The sequence below is a fragment of the Chionomys nivalis genome, chromosome 14, assembly GCF_950005125.1.
Source record: "Chionomys nivalis chromosome 14, mChiNiv1.1, whole genome shotgun sequence".
NCBI classification, from domain to species: Eukaryota; Metazoa; Chordata; class Mammalia; order Rodentia; family Cricetidae; genus Chionomys; species Chionomys nivalis.
The window spans coordinates 26,642,953-26,666,709 of NC_080099.1; the positions used below are offsets into that span (position 1 = coordinate 26,642,953).

General features: G+C 40.7%; 1 protein-coding gene across 2 annotated transcripts in view; it reads left to right on the forward strand.

Annotated features, from left to right (window-relative positions):
* Fbn2 (fibrillin 2) overlaps positions 1–23,757 on the forward strand; it is a 189,094-nt gene that overhangs the window by 79,148 nt on the left and 86,189 nt on the right. For both annotated transcript variants that reach the window (XM_057788534.1, XM_057788535.1), the window contains exons 8-15: positions 576–701; positions 10,047–10,199; positions 11,259–11,471; positions 12,576–12,713; positions 18,443–18,562; positions 20,278–20,403; positions 21,271–21,393; positions 22,993–23,115. In XM_057788534.1, coding sequence (XP_057644517.1) covers positions 576–701; positions 10,047–10,199; positions 11,259–11,471; positions 12,576–12,713; positions 18,443–18,562; positions 20,278–20,403; positions 21,271–21,393; positions 22,993–23,115 — 1,122 coding nt within the window. The remainder of the gene's footprint in view (positions 1–575; positions 702–10,046; positions 10,200–11,258; positions 11,472–12,575; positions 12,714–18,442; positions 18,563–20,277; positions 20,404–21,270; positions 21,394–22,992; positions 23,116–23,757) is intronic.

Sequence of the window (23,757 nt, forward strand, 5' to 3'; positions counted from 1 at the left end):
CATTCACAGAATGAATCAGAGTGAAGAAACACAGAGAGCCATGGAAGGAAAATCCAGTGCCTTTCAGCTTTTCGCTTTGCGATAGTTAGTTCTACATTGTTTCAAAGTGAAGCTGTTTCCAGGATGTCAAATGTACCAACATCCAAATGCACATACCAAAATAATCTGATAGCCTTTGTTGATTCCAATGCCTATTGTCAAAATTAGCTATGTTTGTATTTAATTATTCCATATTTAAAAGGTAATTGTATATGTGTTTTTTAAAGGGCTCCAGAAGGATCTTTTCCTCGCTGGTGTAGAATAGGAACTTAAATGTTGACGTCTTTTTGGCAATTTAAGTTGCACTTGAGCGGAAAGGACTATATAGAGTTTTGCTTTCATTGGCCTTGTTTTGCTGCCCTGAGATGTGACTCTCAACTCCGTTCCCATAGATATGTGTGAGAAATTCCTTAGGGCTTGAAACAAGAGTATCTTCGGGGCTACATGATCTGACCTAATCAACCATGAGTGCCCTCCTAGTTTTCTAAATCCTTTTGTTTAATGAAGGCCTTTCTCAATTATCTTCCCTTGATTAGACATCGATGAGTGCAGCGTGGTTCCTGGGGTCTGTGAAGCCGGCGACTGTTCCAACACCGTGGGAAGCTATTTCTGTGTCTGTCCGCGTGGCTTCGTTTCCTCCACAGATGGTTCTCGGTGCATTGGTAAGCCTTGCATTTTGAAGGTACAATATGCAGCTTCTTGGGGACAGAATAGGCCAACAGGTATGAAGATGGTGACGATTATAAAGCCACTGGGAAATAGACATGGACCAAAGGGCCATTCTAAAGCCTTCGCAGTATTTAGCATCACTGAGGGGTTGCTAGACCAAGTACTGTTTGTAAAGTCTTCATTTTCCAGGGCCATCTGGCTTAGTTTTATGTTGTCAAAATCATTTCTTTGGAAGAAAGACTTGCTCGGGATGTAACTGCTGCCCAGTGTTGCAGGCACAGCCAGAGAAAGATGTCAAATCTACTTGGGAAGCTGGAATATAGTAATTAAAGATTCTTCTGTTGCTGTGAGTTGTGAACGCAGGCAGCATCTTATTTAGTTAAAGCTTGTTTGTTCTGGTGAGAAGTTCTTATTATAAAGAGGAGTTGGCACTCCTAATTTTGTGTTTCCAGCGTGTTCAAATTAAAGCCAAATATACTTACAAGGTCTGCTCTGTTGGAAAGATGAAGCTGTACTTTGCAGCATGGTATAGGTCATCCATCAGGAAGCATGTCTTAGGCTTCTGTTGCAAGAGCCCAGAGATTAGGAAATGCCCTTTGACGTACAATCATAGCATAGTTAGTTATCTTTACATTTCTTGCCTTGGGCATTCATCCTGGTCAGCTCCAATATTGAGCTGATAATAACTACAAAGAGAGGGAGAAATATGTACAGTTTCTACAAGAGCACTGAAGATTTATGTAATGATGAATTAAGGAAATTAGTCTAGTGCCCGGAGAATAGAGTTTCATGGTCCACTGGAGGGAATAAATGGGATAATGAAGCTTTCCCCAGTCCGACAGTTGATGTATCAGTAGCTCCCTGAGGGGTCGGTGGATTAGTGACAGTACCAAGTGAGCCAGTTCAGGAGCTGGAACTACAGAGTTAAGGAGATGAAATGAAGATCTCACCCCAGCCATAAAGGGCTATGGCTCGAAACCATTTGATAAATATCTTATCTCCCTGGTGCTAAGCTAGCTATGGCCATCCATCCATCAAGGAGGATGAAAGGTGTGTGTTCTGTCACCAGAGGGTCATGACATCACAGATAATAGGATCACAAAATAGACATGTCAGTGACAGTCACAGCTGTCGTGAATTGTATATGACATGTGACATATACAATTCACACCCTCAGGCACTGCACACCCTCAGTCCCACCTATCAGGACTCAGGCAAGCTACTGATCCCTCTCTACTAACATTACAGGAAGTGTTCTGTAAAGTAATCTCATTGTGATCACTGTTGCTGTTATTAGGAGAAGCAAGGAAAGACAGATACGTCTACATTTCACCACAAGATTTACGGGCTAGTCATCTTTCTTCTCTTTGTCTCACCGTTAAATGAGAATAAACTGTTTGTCTCTTACAAGTCTTCACTGAGCTTGTATCCAGGGTTCATTTGTGACCACCTTTGACCTAAATGCCCATCTCTCGCTGTGAAGTAAGGTAGCATTGTCTTGTTTGCCTATAGACTCCTCTGCCTGAATTATTGTGATTTCTCCATTCCACACCCAATGAAGCTCACTCATTCTCTGAGCCTCAAATTCGGAATTAGTTTTAATAGCCACCCCTACCTCATCTCAGCTCTCGTCTTGGACACAATGATGGAGCCCCTTCCACATGAGCCTTGTCCCGTAGCTCAAGGTCATCTCACAAGTGCCTGTGCTTTTCCCACCACCCAGACTTTGGGCTCCTGCCTTCGTCAGCCACGTGGGCCTTGTGGATTTCAGGCTTCATGTTAAATGTTATATGAATTTCCTGCCATGTCAATGCATTTGAATGAGTGGGAAAACCACAAAATTTGTGAGTAAAGTGATAGTGAATATAGGAGTCTCTTTGGGTTAATGACATCTTGGCATCATTTGGCTTTGTGATGGGCAAAATGATGCAGGGCTCAGTCATGGTCCTGGCTACGTCACAGGTTGACTCCAGAGGCTGAGTCCTGGACCTCCAGGAATATCTTTCGTTTCAGAGGAAATATTCTATCACATTGGACAGAGGAAGGGCACCCCAAAAACAGAAAAGTGAAAAATTACTCCCAGAAATTATAAAGCTAGTGATAAAATTAAGTGAACAGCTTAATTTAAAAAAATAAACACATTTTATTTTGAATAAATATGTGTTTCCGTGTGAGAAAAAAAATACAGCATCTTAACATGTAAGAGGTTTTTGAGTTTTAAAAACCTTGTGTGTGTATGTTCTTAGATTGAATTCATTTATGATAGACAATTATGCGGTGAATATATGAATCTCCTTCTGTTTGTTTCGTAAATACATAGTATACATAATAATGATACTGAGCGGGATGAACTCAGAATGGTCTTAGGTGTGAAGCTTCATGCTCTTGCAGCTTTGTTCTGAGTGATGTTGGCTGGATCTGCCCTCCTTCCTTTTCGTAGTTAACACACTTCTCCCTACAGTATCATAAGAAAATCGACCAAGTTAATATGCTGAGTCTAAACCACATTGTAAAATGTCTGGGAACTCAATCCTTCTCCTGCGGACGAGAGAAGAGTTTCCTGGGGCAGAAGCATTTAGCTAGTCATTTCAACTTTCAAATAGCATAGCCCTCCCATTTTATTTAATGCTAAATTAGGAAGACAAATCCTAACTTAATTTTACCAAGCGTGTTAATCATTTTTTTATGTCCAGGAAAAGAAAAACTTTAACTTAGAAACTAAGATATGCCACATTTAAAAAGAGTTGAAGTGTCACTAATAGTATTTTTCCTTAAAAGCATTTTAATAGCATTATTTAATGAGCCTTATGTCATTTTGGAATTTGTTCCCCTTGGGCATCATTAATACCTAATTTCCACAATTTAATACAGGCTCTGAAGAATGACTGCCATAAGGAGTAATAAGTAATGACTATTTAAGCCGCATAGAGCAAGCTGGGTGCAGGCAAGGGCGGCTGCCTCTTTTTGCCCACAGAGCTAGCATCAGCCCTCAACAGGAACTGGCGAATGCCAGGCAATCAGAGGCAAGAAAAGTTTAGAAGAAGAGATGAAAACATTTGGAAACTCTTGCAGAGCGTGATGTTGTCACAACTCTCTAAGGCATTCCCCTCCAGCCTTACACGTTTCCACATTCTATTACACAGCATCACCTGGAACGTCCTGAGGATACAAACCTGTAATATACTGTGTGTGTGTGTGTGTGTGTGTGTGTGTGTGTGTGTGTGTGTGTTTGAGGGAAGAAGTAACTCATTGCTAAATACTTTCAAGGTAATATGTACTGTTAAAAGAGAAAGAAAAGGCGAGAGCTGGCAAAATGGCCCAGCAGTAGAGTACTTATGCAAGCCTCCTGAGCTCAGTTTGATCTTCAGAACCCACAAAAAGGTGGAAGGAGAGAACCAACTCCTCACAGTTGTCTTTTAACCTCCACATATGCAGAATAACAAAAATGTTTTAAGGGTGGATCATTAAACTTCTAAAGGAGAGTGCTGGAGGGGACTCAATGACGTACTTGCTCTACGAGCATGAGGACCAGAGATTAGCTCCCCACAGCCCACAGGGAAGTCAAGGGTGAGCAGTGTAGTAACTAGTTCATAGTCATCTAAAAGAAGACCAATAATTAAGGAGGAGTGCCCAGAGATGAAATGAGACAAGGAGGCATCTTGACCACCTCAAGGGAAGCAGTGAGCCTGATTCCCACTGGGGTTCAATTTCTTTCTTTGTTTCTAGTTCAGTTTCTATTGAATAACAACCACATGAAGTTTTCATAAAAAGCATCCTGGGAAAAGACAGATCTGTGGAGTTAATCCACAGTAGCCCAAACTGGAGCGAGGCCATCAGAGATGTGGATGTTTGTCCAGTACCAGGGAACCAACTGTCACGAGTATTCTGACCTGGACTAAGCTTCTCTGCTCTGTGTTTTAACGAGCAGATATCATTCAGCACAGACATATGTGCTTCAGGTTGCCACCTCCAAGTTTACCCAAAGATTCATCACCCAGCACACCCTGTCATTCATCTTCAGTTCTCATCAATCAAATTTAGAGTAAATGCCAACCCGTGAGGCACATTCCGATAATACCTTGATTTTGTTTCAATAAAGATTTATACTCTATTCCGAGGGTGAAAATTGTTTCCTCTTTCTGGGGACAGTAGTAAACAAGACTTACAAAGCCTGCTTGGGCAATTAATAAGTCAGGAGACAACTAGCAGGGTGGACTTAGTGTGTGCTCCTTGCTGTGTCCGTCTAGTTGAGTGCGCACCAAGGGTTAGGACCATTGTTTCATGGGTTTTCTCTGCTTTGGCTCTAATAAATCCTTGCTTCAGGAATAATGTCCCTGGGAAGCTTCCATTTCTACCAGGTGCTCTTCTAAATGTCTTCTTTCTTGATAAAAATGCAGTGTTTTGCAAGGACCATGGAATTGCAGGCACACTCGGCCAGACTGAACTGGCTTCCTTTACAGGACATCTTTTTGTGGACCTTAACCATGGATGCCACTGTTCCATACCTCATACTAGAATATTCTGTGTGCTTTGATTCAAGGGATTAGAAGTATGCCATCTAGCTCTTGGTTGTTATTAGAGGAGAGGAATTGTGAAGTTTGTGAAAAACATTTATTATTTTCTATACAGTACTCCCTCTCTGCCCCTACCCTCTCACATATGGTCCAGTTTTCTAAGTGTGTGCTACATTAGCTTGAGATTTCCAAACCATAGACTCTTTTATTATCAGTTTTTTCCACATTCCTATGTGATGGTAATGTAATATGTGAACTAAAATACATAATTAAAAGGCTAGTTAATGTGCAATGATTTTTTTTAATGAAGTCCTGCTTTCTCGATCCCACTGGTATATCCATCAGTGTGAAGCAGAGCTCTGTGTATGCAATGGGAGGCACAACTAGTCCATCCTCAGTACCCATGGCAGATGCAGGTTTCTGAACTTGCAGTATCCCAGCCTGTATAAGGAGACGGCTCCCACATCACCAGTCCACAACCAATATCTGGAGTTTGTATAGAATGGCCCCTGAGGCACTTGCCACATTACTCTTCACGTTTTATACACATTGCCTTATTCTAAATGGATATTGTGCCTGATTTAGGAGATTGCTGAAGTGTGTAGAGTTCTCATGATTTCTTTTGCTATTGATAACCAATTTCATGACATTCATTCAGATCAGAGAAGTGTCTGGTGTTTGCTGATGGCATAGAAAATGCTTAGTTTTACTAAATATTCCACATATGTCTCTTCAGGTCATATATGACCTGATCTCACAGACCTGATCTCTCTAGAGCATATGGCTGATAGAGTCTAGATATGTCTGTGAGATCAAACTCAGTGACTTCGTTGTCCAGATTTCTCCTTTCTGACAGAATTGCCTGTTGCTCTTGTCCATCACCAAGAGAGTTGTTACAATTCTACTATGGAATTAGATTTACTTAAAGTTTTTACCATGGACTTCTATAAGTATTAGTTTATATAGTTTGGGTTTCCTCTTTTTTTTTCCCACTTTGGATTTATTGGTTTTCTTAGGTCTGAACTTGCCTTAGGACCTTGCTGGAAATTCTGGAAGGTTTGTATCTGTAGAACATCCTGTTACTCTGTCTAGGCCTTCTTCCAATACTCTTATCAGATGATCACCCTTCCTCCTTCGTCTCCACGTTTCTCAACCTCCTTAGAGCATTTCCGATCCCAGTCTCAGAACTCTACTGAAGAGAGCGAGTGTACACACACCAGTGCACACATACCTACTGCCGCAGTGACCGCTCTTCATTTGCATGTGGCAGCCTTCTTCAGTGTATTTGAGAGGTTCCTTAACCAGCTGTGACCCTCTCAGGCACAGACTCCGTAGAGCTTGTCTAAGACAGTTCTTCCGTTGTGTGCACTATCCGTAGTTCAGACGTTCACAGCTTTAAACCTTAAAAACAAGTTAGTGGCTAATCAGTATTTAACTATTAATGATTTAAAATGGTTAATGCTTAGCAGGTCTGATCATTCTGTTACCAAAAATAGTCAACAGTGCCCATTCAGCTTCTTTTGCTTCCTTGAGGCTTGTTTCTTTGTGTTGTTTACTTCCCTTCTGGCTAGTCTCGTTTCTTGGAAGTTCTTGAAAATCCTTTGAGACTTTCTTAGTGTTCTGCTCTACTTATATTTAGGCTTTTTCTAGTTATACAGTGTGTTTCTTTGACGTCTGTCAAAACAGAAGCATGCTATGAATTGTAAAAGCAATGCTGTTTATATGGGAAGAGCCTATGGTTATAAATTCTCAAAAGGTAGTTACCTTCTTCTCCCCACAGCTCCAAATAGAGACAGGCATGATTTCTTACTGCCTTCACTGGATCACCAATGCCCTCGTGACATTTGTCTTTGTCACATCACGGTGGACGGGGTCTAGATTTCCTGTTCTGCATGCTTGTGCCTTGTGAGACTGTAACAGGTTTGGCAAAGCTATTGTTTAATAGAAACTGAAAAGTGAAACCCAGCTGCACACTTAAGTCCCAAGATGCCCATCTTCACTTCATTTGTAGGCTCCCTTTTAATCTTGCTTTTCAGGCCAACAGAGAGCTTTTATTACATGTTTGTAATTTTATTAAGAGGGACATGCCAGGTAGACAATCTACCACTTAGCTGGGGAATCTATTGTTTTATTTCATTTTTCCACCAGCACTGGTCCATGAGTAAAAAGAGTTAAATACAGTTATGGAAGTAAATATGTGTCAAAAGTGCCACAACCTCCTTCATGCAGAAGCCTTGGCAAATTTCATGTTTCCATCCTACCTTGTAATATTGTATTCTATAGTTTGGGGGATTATTTTTAAGAGTCCAGGGCTTTCTTATTTTAATTTCCATTCTGTTCATGAGAGGCACAGCCATCAAGTAGAGCTAAGCATAATATACTTTGGCTCCTAGAATGAATGTTTTAAAATGTGTTCCCATGTCTCACTTCACAATAGAAATTAACCTGGGATATCACTCCCAGCTACAAATTGTTCAAACCCAGCTCCTAAGATTTTCAGTGTCTCCCATGGCTTTAGGCCATACATGCAGCAAATTCAGTGCTTTGTTTTTGAGCAAGCTAAGCTTCTATTGGAAAATGAAAGGATGCATCCCACTTCCTGCTGGCTATCTGAAAGTCAGATCATTTGTTACAAGCTGGGTTGGAAGCCCTCTGAAGACGCTATGGACCATTTGAGGAAATGGTGTGTTTATGTTAGACTATGGAATTAATACCAAGAATGTCAGCTGTTTATATTACTGGCATTATTTGCAATATTTTTTTTTATAATTTCATGAGCATTGTAATTACATCACTTCTGTCCCTCATTCTTCCTCTTCCAACTCCTCCCATGTCCCGCTCAGTTTCATGACCTCTTTTTCTTTAATTAATATTGTTACATATGTGTGTGTGCAACTCATTGAGTCCATTTAGTGTTGCATGTATTTGTGTTTAGGACTGACCACTTGGGACTGTGCCACCTGTCGAAAAGCTTGTCCATGGAGAAAACTGATTCTCTCTCTGTCAATTTGCATCATTGGTGTGATGCTCCTCAGTATTGCCCTGTATGTTTTTACAATCATGGAGAACATGTCTTTGACTACATCTTCATAACCATCAAGATGGTGGCATCCATTCATAATCTAACACTTCAGAGGCTCAGAAAGGGTGGTTTCGAGTTTGAAGCTGCCCTGGACTCCACAGCAAGTTCTAGGGCTACCTTGGCTACCTGTTAGAACCCTGGGGGCTTTGTTGTTTATTTATTTGTGTGACAAAGGATCTTTATCAAATTTCAAAACACATGATTAAGTGGACATAACTTTTTTTTTCCTTTGGGAAAAGAAAGGTGGTTGTCCATCAAGTTTGCTGATGACCTGGGTTTTTATTCCAGTGTGGTACGGAGTTGACAGTCTTTTGTCACCACTAAAACTCATCTTCCAGTGTTTCCTGCCACTCTGATTCTTTCTCAGTTTAGCAGACAGAATAAAATCTATTAGACTCAAATTCTATCTGTTACTTTCCTACCCCAAACCCTCCAGATAGTGGACCAATGCTGTACTATAACCGAATCGCCAAACTCAATGATACTTCTGAGTTATCACCTTGCTTCATGTCTCATCCGTATCTGACTGACTTAGTTACCACTAGTTCTACAAGGTCGCTCATGGCCTTACAGTTTTCATCTAACTAGATGCAATGGCAACTCACAGATACACACCTCTGCCTTGAGTATTCCCCTGGGTTCCAAGCTCATTTCTTCCACATCGCAAATGTATGACGGATTACAGACTTGTATTGTCTCAGCCTGTTTATTTCTCAGCCATTGCCATCTGAAATGTGCAAATCAAAATTCAGGAAATTTCCACCATGCTTTCCCTTACATCCAGCATGTAGGTGACTTCCCATTCGCTCTGCCTTCAGATGCCTCTGCCCAATGCTTTTTACAACATGGTACTGACTACTGCCTTCATCAGAGTCATTACCAGAATGTCTCCTGTGTCCCCTCCATGGCTCTTCCTTCTCTTCTCTAATTTCTCACCATAGTCAAGATCTTAAACATATCAGCCATTTTTTTCTCTAATTTAAACCATCCCATCTGCAAACCCTCACAACAGGGCATTCAAATCCCATAGTCCTTTCATAGTGACCCTACGGCTCCTGTGATAGTAGCTTCTATCTTCTTTATTCAATTGGGAACCTGTTCTTTGTATGGTTGGAGTCTGTGTACTCAGATGTCAGCCTCTCTGGCGACTTTTGATTGATCTTTAAAGCAGTGCATCCACCAGTTAGATGCTGTTGTAGAGTTAACAGCTACATCGATCTCAATGGCAGAGCAAGACTTGTGTAAGTCAAGCGTGATTCTGGCCTGGAATTCATAGAAAACTCTAAGCCAGTCTCAGCTACATAGCACAACCCCATTTTGTTGTTGTTGTTGTTTTGTTTTGTTTTTTTTCTGGGAGGTGGGGTTCTTGCTTTACAAAGTATTTTGATCAAGCCCAAACAGGGTTGCAAAGAATGGGGCTGGGTTATTTCTGTTCTCCAAGCACCAGACCTGTTTGGCTTGCCACTGAAGCTTGCTTCAGAGTTACATGTCTTTCACTTTCATATTCAAAGAACTTATCATAGACTCTGTATATTTAAAGGAATGTTTCCTGAATAAATAAATAAATAAATAAATAAAGCAATGATCAGATGTATAAAAACTAAAAGGCAAAGGAATGAGCTGGTTTAAGGAGAAAAGTCAATGCAATTCACCACCCCTACATATGCCTAACATGGGAAACGGTTGCTGTAGCAACTGGAGGTAATTCTGCCATGTCTTCTGTTTTCCCTTTCCATCTTCAGATCAGAGAATGGGCACGTGCTTCTCTGGCCTGGTGAACGGCCGCTGTGCACAAGAACTCCCGGGCAGAATGGCAAAGGCTCAGTGCTGCTGTGAGCCCGGCCGCTGCTGGGGCATCGGAACCATTCCTGAGGCCTGTCCTGTCAGAGGCTCTGGTGAGTGGCGGGTTGTGTCACCTTGGCAGCAACAGTATTAAGAAAGTCAGTAACACTGGTAATCTCTGCCCTTCTTGAAGCAGGCCAGATGTTTATCTGGATCACCACCAGCTTATAGTGTGCCAGTCCTTTACCATAGTTCCTTTCCTTTCTCCTGACCTGAGGATCCATCCCTCCTGTAGCCTGTGCCTTAAAAGTGACTTTCTATTGAAAAAATCCCCTAGGATGAAAACGAAGAAGGTCTCGTGCTAGACACAGCATGAATAGTAAAGTATGATTAGGGCCTCATAATTGAATATGTTGACACTTTTTGTTATCTTTGTGGAATTCTGAAACTCAAAAATAATTCAAGCTTCAGAAATTTGCTAATAATGGAATCTGATACATGCCTTTATAAAGGGAAAATGAGACATTCTTCTTTCTCTCAAAAGCATGAAACCATAAGACACCACCAGGTTTGATCCCTAATATACGGCCCTAATTCCATGAATAATTAGAACATTTAGGCAGTTGCTACAGCCTTGCTTCTTCTTACTTAATTTTGATATATACAACTAAGCCAAGATTTTTAAAGCTGTGTGGATACTGTCTACTGCAAAAATTTATTTTAAAACTTTGTTCTGGATCTATATTAATATCTAATCACTTAAAAAATGAAGAAAACAGACATAAAATTTGGGTGGACATAATACTGATGAGAATTCAAGTAAAACCAAACACGTAGAATGAGTTTCCTAAAGCTTTTCACCTTCTCAAGTAAATTTCTTGCAATAATAGCTATGCCTGGAATTTTATGAGTTACACTTAGGGGGTAAAATACAGAGGTGCACACAAAGGGCTCTTTGTGCAAGTCAGTTAAAATAATGAGGATCATTAGTTTTAAATATTTTTTGAAACACCCATACCTTGCTTATGTTAATATATAGCATTGAAAATATTTAACAGGATGATAAGCTTCTTCTTCATATTGTGTAGACCAAGTAAAACTGACCTATGGCAACTCCTTCAGTGATGCAGCAAGAACTCTGTTTCTGTTTAACCACACTCTTTCTCTTACAGAGGAATACCGTAGGCTGTGCCTGGATGGCCTTCCAATGGGTGGCATTCCAGGGAGTTCCGTTTCTAGACCTGGAGGCACGGGGGGCAATGGCAATGGCTATGGCCCAGGAGGGGCAGGCTTCCTCCCCATCCCTGGAGGCAATGGCTTTTCTCCTGGTGTTGGGGGAACTGGAGTAGGAGCCGGGGGACAGGGACCCATCATCACTGGATTAAGTAAGTACTCACATTTCCTCTAGATTCTTGAGTTTTCAGCCTCAAGTGATATTATATTAACAAGCATGTGTGTGTAAGAGTGTGTGTGAGTGTATGTCTGTGTGTGCATATAAAATACACTAATACTAAATTCAAGAAAATGTGGTAGGAAAACATTTCATCTGTCCTTCAACCCTTTTGATGAATTGGAACAAAAGAATATGTGAGCTAGGCTCTTCGAAAATACAAATGAGAGTCCAGGAATATGCGATCGGGGTGACGTCACTAGGAAGCATGTTTTGGACTCAGTTCATCTGGCCTGGTTCGCTGCTCTCCTCCAATACAGCTTGGATGGTGTCCCAGCACCGTGTCTCAGATGAGATAAAGCAAGCCCAGCTCGGGGCCTCTCCAAACAGCCTAATGCACGCATCCCCTTCCCTTGCACTTTGCCATTGTTGTCAAACTGCTTGAAATTGAGAACTGTGGGTTTCAGAGCAGAATTAGCATCTGTTTGCTTGACATTTAAGCTCAGTCTTTAAAAGCACAGTTCTTGATAATAATATTTAATAATGCCCCACACTGCTATGTTTATTCTTTCTGGCATGCTGCCTATTTGCTACATCTAAATATTCAGCAAGTTACAAAAAAGAAAAAGAAATGGAAAGTGCTCACATGTATGGTAGAACATTCCTGAAATTTTTTAAAAAGACACGAGCAGAGTTACCAGATGTGTGACTTAACAAGCGTAACTTGTGACCATGTGTCTCGAGGATTTGGTTTTTTTTTAAGATCTTTCATATTAAAATTTAATAAAAATGTGAGTGTAACAGAGAATGGCTATGACTAAAGTACATACACGCACATGCACACACACGCACACACATGTGTATACACACACACATATACACGCATGCATGCACACACATATGCACATGCACACACACGCATCCGTGCACACACACACATATTTCAAACACCTCCAAAATGAAAAATATAATTTAATAAAATACAGAGTAATTGAGTTCTGATATATACTTAATTTCTATTAAGCATCTAAAAAAATCAGTTCAAGTAAATAGTGCATGTTATAATGATCAAGCCTGATTATGTCATAATTTTTCATAGCGATTCTCAACCAGACAATAGACATATGTAAGCACCACGCCAACCTGTGTCTGAATGGACGCTGTGTACCCACTGTTTCTAGCTACAGATGCGAATGCAACATGGGCTATAAACAGGATGCAAATGGAGATTGCATAGGTAAGCTCACAATTCTTTAATCCTTCTTAAGTTTTCACATAGCTGCTGGACTGTAAGATAAAATGGGACTGAATACCGTCTTTTGAAGTAAAACTAATTTGTGTGCTGTCTCTCTGACTTGTATGCCGCTCTCCTTATTCCAAGACCCCTTAACTGTTTGTTGACTTAAGTCACATCAAGAATTCACAATTCTTTCTTTTCCTGCATATAATCTGTCTCTCATTTCTTTATAGAGATTCTTATCCTTACTCTAACTTAAATTTTTAAACTGAGTGTACTTTTAGAGCAATATTCATTGATCCTTTTGAAGTAGCAATGCTAATAAATATACAAATATTATGGTCCCTGACTCATTTAAACCCTTAAAAAGTGCTGGCTATGACTATATGACTACAGCCATTAACTAATTCTTTCTCTTCCTCCTCTCCCTCCTGCTTTTGGTTTTCTGAGACAAGGTATGTAGTCCCGATATGTAGACAAACTATGTAGTTCTGGCTGTCCTAGAACTCACTTTGTGGACCAGAAAGACTTTAAACTCACAGAGATCCGCCTGTGTCTGCCTTCTGAGTGCTGGGATCAAAGGAGTATGCCAACATGGTCTACAAGCATTAATTTCTTAGATTCAAAATGGCTGTATCTAACGAAGACAGAAGGCTGTGGGGATGACCAAGCTGGTAAAGTATGAACTTTGTAAGCATGGGAAGTAGAGCTCAAAATATTATGTTCTTGTAATCCCAGCAATGGGGAGGCAGACACAGAATGACCCCTGAGACTTTCTGTGCAACCAGTCTAGCTATTCAGGGACATTTAGGTTAAGTAACATACCCTGTCTCCATGCAAAAAAAAAAAAAAGGAGGAAGAGGAAAGAAGAAGAAGAAGAAGAGTAATTGTGGAAAACAGGGATGTTGCTTTATTTAGGTATCTATTGCTGTGAAGACACCACAACCACAGCAACTCTTATAAAGGAAACCATTTAAGTGGGGCTGACTCATGCCAGGAAACATGGCAGCACACAGGCATGTCTTACAAATCACACATTTGAAGACCTTTGATTTGCATGTCAGCTCATCTTCAAGTAAACATAGTATCCTGTGTCAAAACACAGCTCACAAAGAACGGTGCAGCCATTCATTTCTTAGACAGCTGAGGTGCCTCAGTCAGAAACGGTGTGTAATATGCGTTCCTGTTCACAGAGAGTTTAGGAAGCACACTCACAGCTCAGGATATGTAGTATGGTATGATTCTGTTGTCAAAAACAATGCTCTTTGCTGAACAGGACTGTTCTTTGCTCTGTTGTGCAGTGTGTCCTTGGCACTGTGGCTTTCATTTGGGCTCAGGCACGAGCATTGCTTTGTCCTGTCACTGAAAACGTTCACACAGTGAAGAAGGCAGTGAGATATTCAAGTGAAAATGAAAAAATTTCTTAATCGTATTCCTGAAATCCCAGTGGTGTCTAAGAGCCCATAGACCAAACCTCGAGACCAGTTATTATGTGAGCCAGCCATATATGAACTCAGAAGCTGTCATCTCTCTTTCCCTCCCTTCCTCCATCCATCCATTCATCTATCTATTTATCTATCTTTCTATCAATTTATATCTCTCTTCATTTCTTTCTTTTTTCTTTTCCTTTTTTAAAACAAAAGTTTTTTGTTTTTTTTTTTTAAGAAATCCAGTGTACCTCTGGCTTTCCATGGAACTCATGATTTTGAGCAGGCTAGCCTTGAACACCCAAAGATCTACCTGCCTCTGCGTCCAAAATGATGGGATTAAAGGCGTATGCCACCATTTTCTCACACACTTAAAAAGTAGTCTTGAAAAGTCTGTGTCCCTAAATTCCATCTATTGATTTAGAGTCATAGTCGGTGACATGACAACGCAAAGGAAGACAATGAGCGGTCTCTAGCTCAGAAGCAGGCTCTATAGGAGCTATGACCTCGCTCTCTGAATAAATCAGACTTTCCTTGGGGGGCGGGTATGAAAAGCCATACTCAGCACATATCCTTTTCCCTGCTCACATTCTGAACCACTGGAGAGAAACACAACCCATCCCATATGGTGTTGCCCAGATACCGAAAACTGCATCTGGATATGTTGTTTAGGTTCCTCATTTGGACTTACCAAGTCTGAAGTCCTGAGGCAGGTGGCCATATCTGTAGAAATACCCTATACTTTTAGATACTAGCTGAAGGTGTACCCAATTGTCCAACATTAGACTCATGCCTAGAAAAGACAGCTAGAACCCCACTAAAGGCTTTGGGTTGTTCAAGTTGTCTTCCCTCTGCAGATGCCACTCCTTGAACGTCATCCTCCAGAGAGTCATAGCCATGGATTTTGTTCAGTTCACCCAAAGATGGTACATAGATCACACCCAGCCATGCCCAGGGGATGAGTTTGTTACTAATTTAACATTGAAGGACCTTCCTAAGGCTTAATACGCCTTGAAGGTCCTAAGGCATATTAAGCCCTAGAAAGGAAGTGTTCTTGTAACACTTCTTGCCACCTCTGCCTGCTGTGGCATTGAGAATGTATATCTGCATGGTTTACTATGTTAGGGAGGCCTAGAGCTTCTGCAGTGTGCCCAGATATGCATGGTTACAGTATAGATGGATCTCATTATTCAACAATGAAACCCCATCAAGGTTCTCTTTCACGCTATTATAATTCACACAGGCATAACTTAATGTTGAAGCACACCTTCAGCAAAAAAAAAGTTTTTGGTGTTTCTAAACCTACCATTCTCTTTCCGGGGTGTCAGCTTTTAATCATTTGGAGTTCTTGACGAACAAACTAGCATTTTTGGAAAAACTGGCTGAATACTTAACTAGTAGTTAATATTCTGGTAGCTAGAATAAGAATGGTACCTCCTTAAAGTAGGGCATTGTTTTGAGGGGTGATAGATTGCCCTTATATTTGGAACTCTTGTTAGATGCTTACTGAAGCATAAGGAAATCACTGTGCTAAACATTGAAGCAACAACATCAACAACAACAAGAAAAACCCTTTGGCCCTTCTTGCTTATAGAATTACCCTTCTTGCTTCTAGAATTGCCCCTGAAGCCTGAAACCAGTGGCCTTTACTCAGCATGTTCCTCTTATTTTCTTGTTCAACTCTTGGTGTGAAGTTCTGCAGTGTCTAGGTGCCTGTATGAGTCACACGGTTGTTAAAATCTTTTACCTCTTGTCATTGCATTATAGGACAATAGGAAATAAACCCATTCCTCTTCTGCTATGGGTAATACGGAGCTCTTCAAATTAAGTATATTCTAAATTGATATATAAAATATTTTTCAAGGATAAACTTTTAAACTCAAATAGTGTCTGAAAATTCAACAACTTTAATAGTCAGTACTTCCACAATTCTTTCATAAGATTCCCATGAATTCTTCTTAACCCTACTAAGTCCTTAATGAAGTCATAGAAAAAAAAACAGTGTAGTGACTCTAATAGTTGTTTATCTCTGTCCCTTTAAGAAGGGCAAATGTGATCACTTTGCAGTACTGGAATGTGAGACACAGAATAGAGAAGAGAGACATGAAATTCAGAAGGTAGGTATAGTGACTTGTGGTTCTAAAACCAAATCTCTGGTAGCTGGGGCAGGAACTCAATGATGAAGTGTTTGCCTGCATGCTTAAGATCTTGGATTTGATCCAGAGCTATAAAAAAAAGATAAAAATGAAAATTAAATATAACTCAACTGGGCATGGTGGCACATACCTTTAATCCCAGCACCCAGGATGCAGAGGTAGGCAGATCTCTATGAGTTCAAGGTCAACCTGGTCTACAGAGTAAGTTCCACAACATCCAAGAATACACACAGAAAAACCCTGTCTCAAAATAAAACAGAACAAAATAAATTATAATCCTGTTAAACAAACAAAAATCAACAAATGAGGTTTAAAAGGCACTTGGACTTATAAAGCAACTTAATTAATGAATAAATAAAAATAAATGAACAGGTACAGCATATCTGTTGACTGGGCCCCTGAAGACTAGGAGACAGATTTATATCACTGAACGACAGGATGGCAGGAAGAGTTGTTATGGTAACAATAAGCCATGCGTGTAGGTTCTTAAGAGAGGAAGACATGCTGAAGACTGTAGCCTTTTCCTTTTTGTCATGGCTTCCCAGACAGTTTACCTGGAAAGGGGAGGTTGGCTATGTGGTCTCTAATTTTATTCAATTAAACAGTGTTATGTTGGGACTTCCATCAAGATACCTCCGTGGATCCTTTTCAATTGTTGAACTTCAGCAATGTCCATCTAGACAAACGAAGTGACTCTCAGCACTGCACACTGGAGGTCTTTTTCATAGTAGAAAGTGCACCGATTATACTGCCTGTGTTTGCTAATGCTTTAAACTCTCTCTTTCCCTGTTTTTTCTGCTTCATTCCTTTGGCTCAATAGAATTGATGGTATCAACCAAAAGTGTCCATGTACGTGAGTCTTAATGGGCTGAAAGGGCCTTTAAATGAATTGAAAAAGCATTTAATCCTGTTAAACTTTGTTGTCTTAATTATATTCACCATGAGGTTTTGTTTTGCCTTGCCTTCTTTTTTACCAGTGAGGGTTTAATTACACTCCATCTGAAGGTTTATAGAAACGAGGCTGGTGTGACTGAGAGAGCGCAGTCCTGTGGCATGAACATCTGTAGGAGTGGCGATCTGTTTATTAAAATAGTCACCCTGCAAGGAGATTGCCATGTTTTCTCCAATGTAGCTAAAATTATGATGCTGATGGCTTCTGCATGTACCTGGGATGACAAGCCACCACTCCAGCTCCTTTAACTTGCCAGCATTCAAAATATTATTTAGTGAGCATTGCTAAGGGAAGATAAATTCAACTCACACTGGCCCAAGTGATATCCCTGGGATTTGCCTGGTCTGAATTGTCAAGTCTAGTCCTTCGCTTTACACATGCAAGGTTCTGAAATGGAGTCACATTTAATTGAGCCTTAAAAGACTTTACACAAAAAACTCCAGCTTTCTCGTCTTTCAGATCAGGTAGTAATTGCATAGAATTCTATTCTCTGTGAGAAAAATCCTCAGTGCCAATTTTAAGACCTGCAGGAAATCTGGAGTTAATAGTGGGAAAAAAAATCACTTTTTAATCAGTTTTCATTATCTGTTTTGTTTGTTACTACAAAATAAAGCCTCAGTGAATACCTAGTTGTGTTTAAATAGCTGAGTCCACAACCCGGTAGCAAAGAAAGTCCATGGTCCATCAGCCCTCTTCTCTAAAACTAACTGTATTGACCACATGTAGTGTTCATATGTGTGCGTGCGTGTGTGTGTGCATGCATGTGCGTGTGTGTGTGTGTGTATCTTTAGAAACCATTCATTGTTCTCATGACATTGTCTAAGGCCTAGGCTATTATATTGCCTAGCTTGCTGTAGTTACTATTATAGTCTGTTGGAACTCATGTTAGTGCTTTTCAAGGTCTGTGCCCTTAATCACTGGGCATTATTCCAGTTGAAAAAAAAATCATTATTTCCTGATTAAAGCAAATCCTCTAGTACTCCCCAATAAGCATTTTTTTTTCTTTTTTTGTAAATCTTCACATTGGACTCTGTGTATTTGAGGAAAGGAATTTTCATTCATTTATAAATACTCCGCTATTTAGACTATTACCACGGGCTGGCCTTCTCTCAAGTTTAGGAGGCTAAATGCACTTTAAACAAACATTTCTGCAAATTGAGTGATGCCTGTAATGGTTTCTTTTGCTGCTCACAGATGTTGATGAATGCACATCAAATCCCTGCACTAATGGAGATTGTGTTAACACACCTGGATCCTATTACTGTAAATGTCACGCTGGATTCCAGAGGACTCCTACGAAGCAAGCATGCATCGGTAAAGCAGGGTTTCTGTGCAGAGAAAACGATTCTGTGAGATAGTCAGCAAGGCTGTTGGAGTTAAAGGGAACTTACTAAAACGAGGCATGAATCGCTTAAGCACTCTTGCCTAGTGGATTTGTTTTCTAATGCCCTGGGAGAATCTCCCTTTCAACATAAGCACTGTGTGCATGTAGAAGCCAGGCAATGTAGTATCTGGCTTCAAAACCCTTCAGTCTGCCTTCTTTGCCCATACAGCATGGCCTCCTCCTCCCAGTATCATCAGCATTACACTTCGCTGAGCTTAAGATTTATTGTCATTTTCAATTACTGTTTTCTTTGAGCCCCACTCACAATCCAACACCAAATCGTGCCTTGTCTGCGTGCAGAGTCCCATGGCTTCATCCACCACCACCGTCATCCAAACCCTACCTCACTGCTGGTGTATCTCGGAATTCATCTACCAGACAACTCCACTTGTCTTCCCCTTTCCTGTTCGCCCACGGGTGGTGGTAGCCTGCATCGACTTCTCCTGCCTGCCTTTGGTCTTTATTGCCCTTAATTAACCCAGAAACCCTGTGATTTCTTTCGCTTATCCAACATTAGGTTCTGACTTTTAAGTTCTTCATCCCTTATACCCTACACAGCTGCGTTAATAATTCCAGCCTCCCCCCCCACCTAATCTCACTGCACCCCATTTCCTTCTAGCTTTCCTTTTTTCTTTAGTTTTGAAACAATCTTTTCTCATTTTACACACCAATCCAAGTTTCCACTCCCTCCCCTCTTCTAATCCCCCCCCTCTTCTCTGCTCCCCTCATCCCCTCTTCAGAGAGGGTAAGGCTTACCATGGGGAGTCAACAATGTCTGGCATATCACTTTGAGGCAGGACCAAAGCCCTCCCCACTATATCTAGGCTGAGCAAGGTATCTCCCCCCAAAAGAATAGGCTTCAAAAAGCCAGTTCAAGCACTAGGGATAAGTCCTGGTCCCACTGCCAGTGGCCCCACAGACTGCCCCCGCACACAACCCTTACTCACATTCAGAGGGTCTAGTCCTATGCGGGTTCCCGCACTGTCAGCCTGGAGTCAGTGAGTTCCCACTAGCTCAGGTCAGGTGTTTCTGTGGGTATCATCATCATGCCCTTGACCCCTTTGCTCGTATCGCTCCCTCCCTCTCTTTGACTGGACTCTGGCAGTTCAGACCAGTGCTTAGTCATGTATCTCTGCATCTGCTTCCATCAGTTGCTGGATGAAGGTTCTATGATGACAATTAAGTCTCCTGAGAAAATTGAGAGCTTGGCGTGGGGAGAAGGGAGAGCCAAAGGGGAAGGAGAAGGGAGAAAGAGAAGGGGAGAAGAACATGAAGGAGAGCAAGGAAAGAGATCTCTTGATTGAGGGCATCATTATGGGCCTAGCGAGAAACCTGGCACTATGGACATTCCCAGGAATCCACAAGAATGACCCCAGCTAAGACCCTAAGCACTAGTGGCCCTAAATGGTCTTCCCCTGCAGTCGGATTGATGACAACCTTGTCCTCTTTCTCTCTTTCTTTCCCTCTGGTTGGTGAAATTGCTTACACTTTCTACGCAAGAAGAAAAGTTAGTGAGAAAGCAACACGTTCTAAGGGTATCACATGTAAAAATGCAGCGAGTATTTCAAGTCGCATGCATTCTCTTACTGTTTTTATTGACAAGCATTGCAAAGGAATGCTGTTTGCCCCTCTTTCGTCTTCTCAGATATTGATGAGTGCATCCAGAATGGCGTCCTTTGTAAAAATGGCCGCTGTGTGAACACAGATGGAAGTTTCCAGTGCATTTGCAACGCTGGCTTTGAATTAACCACAGATGGAAAAAACTGTGTCGGTATGGCGTTTTCTCTCTCCCTTGAAAACGGTTTTTAGAGGATATCCATTTTCTTTAGAACCACATGCATGATTTCTACAAAGGCTTCCGCATCTCATGTGTGGAAGAAAGCTGGTCACATGACTTAGGTAAATAAAATATGAATGCATTTAGCATGAGTATAGAAATAACGTGATAGAATTAATTAGTCATGTTACAACAACTCATGATTTGTGACTTCTCTTATTTTTCTTATGCAGTGCATACTTGAGTATAAATAACAGTTATTCTTCTGCAGTGTGCTGCTTTTAGATGCCAGGCATAACGCTGACAGCATAGAGAAGGAGCTTCCTTCTGAATTTGGGAGAATATGGCAAAGTTGCTATCCATAGTCACTGACTGGTATGTTTGGCATGCCAGTCATCATTGGTTGGCATGCTTAGCTGAGCAATAGATGTCAGAAGAGATGTGGGACTCACACATTCGCTGAGCAAAGCCAGCTCATTTAACCTGACTGAGGATTACCATACTTTAATTCTATCAGAAACTGGACACACATTGAAACCTTGTTACCTTCTCAGGAAAACAAAAGCCACTAGTGTCTATATGGTTTTAATGGCAGCTAAACAATCAATGGGGAAAGACGCCGTGAATTTGAGAAGCAGCAAAGAAAGGCACATGAGAGGGGTTTGGAGAGAAGAAAGGGAAGGGAGAAATGATGTGATTATATTATGATCTCAAAGTGAAATCTAAATGGTTTTTAAAAGTGAAGCAGTGCCCACAAGCACAGGGCTCATATACGAGGTAGTTTTGACTGGAGACCATAGAAGGAGAGGAAGCCTTGGTTCTCTGAGGCCAGGGTCAAAGTCATGCTGTCTTCTGCCGCAGACCACGATGAATGTACCACTACGAACATGTGTTTGAATGGGATGTGCATCAATGAAGACGGCAGCTTCAAGTGCATATGCAAGCCCGGGTTTGTGCTGGCTCCGAACGGCCGCTACTGCACAGGTACGCACAGCATTGAGATAAGACAGTCACCGTGATTGGAGGCATCCTTTTCTTATCTGTGGATCATGTGAGGATAATTCCATTTCCCTTACTTTCATTTCTTGTTATTCACCTCTATTGCTAGTTCAGCAAGGGAGATACCTAAAGCTTCCTAGGGGAAACTACTTTGTGAGCTTAGAACCAGGAATGCCTTTGCAAGGTAACAGGGTCTAGGAAAAATTAAGGAAATGGCACATTGATTTTAGCAAGTCTGAAGAAAACAGTACAGAAATAATTTCTTCCTGATTGTTGGCTAAATGAATAAAAGTAGGCGAACACCTTGAGAAGTTATCATTTCTATCTATTTCCAGGCCTGGATTTTCTATGGCTCACTCCTTATGGGCACATTATCACATCTTCTCCATAGCAGTGATCTACAGGTTATTTGGAAACACGTCATAATTTTACGATCTTAAGTGAAGATGTGATTTGGATGTTTTCATTAGCTATGTTAAGTTCTAGTGATAATTTTAATAATGAAAATAGAGGCGTCCTGGAATTGTTTGACATTGTATGACGTTCATGCTCACAAGCAGAACTTTGTAATGTGGAGCTCATTTTGTGGTTTTGCCTTGGAAGCAAGCTTTTATTTTCTTTTCAATTTCCTCCCTTAGAGGAAATCAGCTCAATGAATGCTTTCTGCCTTCCATTTGACCAGTCTACCTGAATAAAATAAGATTCGTTACCAATTCCAATGATGTCATTGAAATTCCAGGACAGTAGGGATATAATATGGGACTAAGTTTATGCAATATAAATAGCTTTTAACTTCTTCCCCGGCCCCCAAAAAAAGAAAGAAAAGAAAAGGAATACAAGATGAAGTGGAAACTATAGGTTTGGCTTGATATCTCAAGGTCAGTTGACTGAGACTTAGCACAGGATAGGTGATCAGCATTTCTCTGTATCAGGCAGCATTGCACCGCAGTCTGGAGCTTCATCCCGGGGTTCCTTAGGAAAGTTAAATGCATATATGAAGATGACTTTGGCTTCACCTGTCATCCCTATTGGAAATCATTTTCCATCAATTTTCTCATTACTAATGTTAGACTCTGGGTGTCTTGAAATGGAGACAGCTTATCAGTTCTGTGACTGAGGTGTGTTTCTGCTGTTGAGAAACTGCTTAGTGTTGGACAGCATTTGATAAATGCAAGTGGACTGAAGATTACATGGACTATCTCAGCTTATTTTGTTAGGTATGAAATGTTGAGATTAATGTCAAAACAGAATCTATTTCTGTGTGGAAAATATTGCAAAAACTGCTCATAGATTTGTAGATATTTACTTCGCTTAACTTGAATTGGATAATAATAGTAGTAAACAAGATAATCAAATAAATAATAGACGTTATGAGACTCTCTTTTTCCCTCAATGCATTCAGCAGATTTTACTCAGCCTTCTACAAAATGAGCTTGAGAGGACTATATTTTTATAGAAGGTCAGTTGCCATTTTTATATATTCTTTCTGCAAGTTACCCAGTTGGAAGGCTAGTAGGATAGATCGGTTTAGAGAGCAAAGCCTTCTACTCTGTAATGGACCAGCTTCTATCCTCCTCTGGGCAGATGTTGACGAATGCCAGACCCCAGGCATCTGCATGAATGGGCACTGTATCAACAACGAAGGATCCTTCCGCTGTGACTGTCCCCCTGGCCTGGCTGTGGGGGTGGATGGACGCGTATGTGTTGGTAAGTGAGCATTCTGTGATTCTCCGATAGTCCCAAGTGATCTCTGATAACATAAAATAGGGCATATCTACACAAAAGAATGGTAATATTCAACCACAAACAGAATGCGTGCTAAAACCCAAGTGAGGCTTAAACATGTGCCAAGTGAGCGGAGTCTGTCACCAAAAGGCCATTTTGTATGTGATATAATTTATAAAAGATGCCCCAAAGAGATAAATCTGCATTCATTCCATGTGATTGCTTATGACAGAAAGGACAGGGTAGAGAAGAAAATGATAAATAAATGACATGTGAATGTTCTAAAAAAAAAAACCCACACTGTCTTCTTTCAAGGCCTGTGATGATATACAAAGAAACAAGAGTTCCAAATTCAATGGCAATTCATGTTACTATTAATAACCAAGATGAAATTGGGGATTACAGTTATATTCATGTAAACTCTTACTTTTATCCAAATAAAGCCTGAGTCATAAGTAACTTGTGCCATAGAAGTGTACTGATATCTAAAACTTAAAGTTTTTGAGGTTATTCTTCAAACCATCAACTCCTGAAGGGAAAATAGGAGGCTGAATATACATTTTACCTTAAGCCATTCTGAATTCCTTTTGGAATCATCTGCCGAGTGGGTACCATGAAAATGAA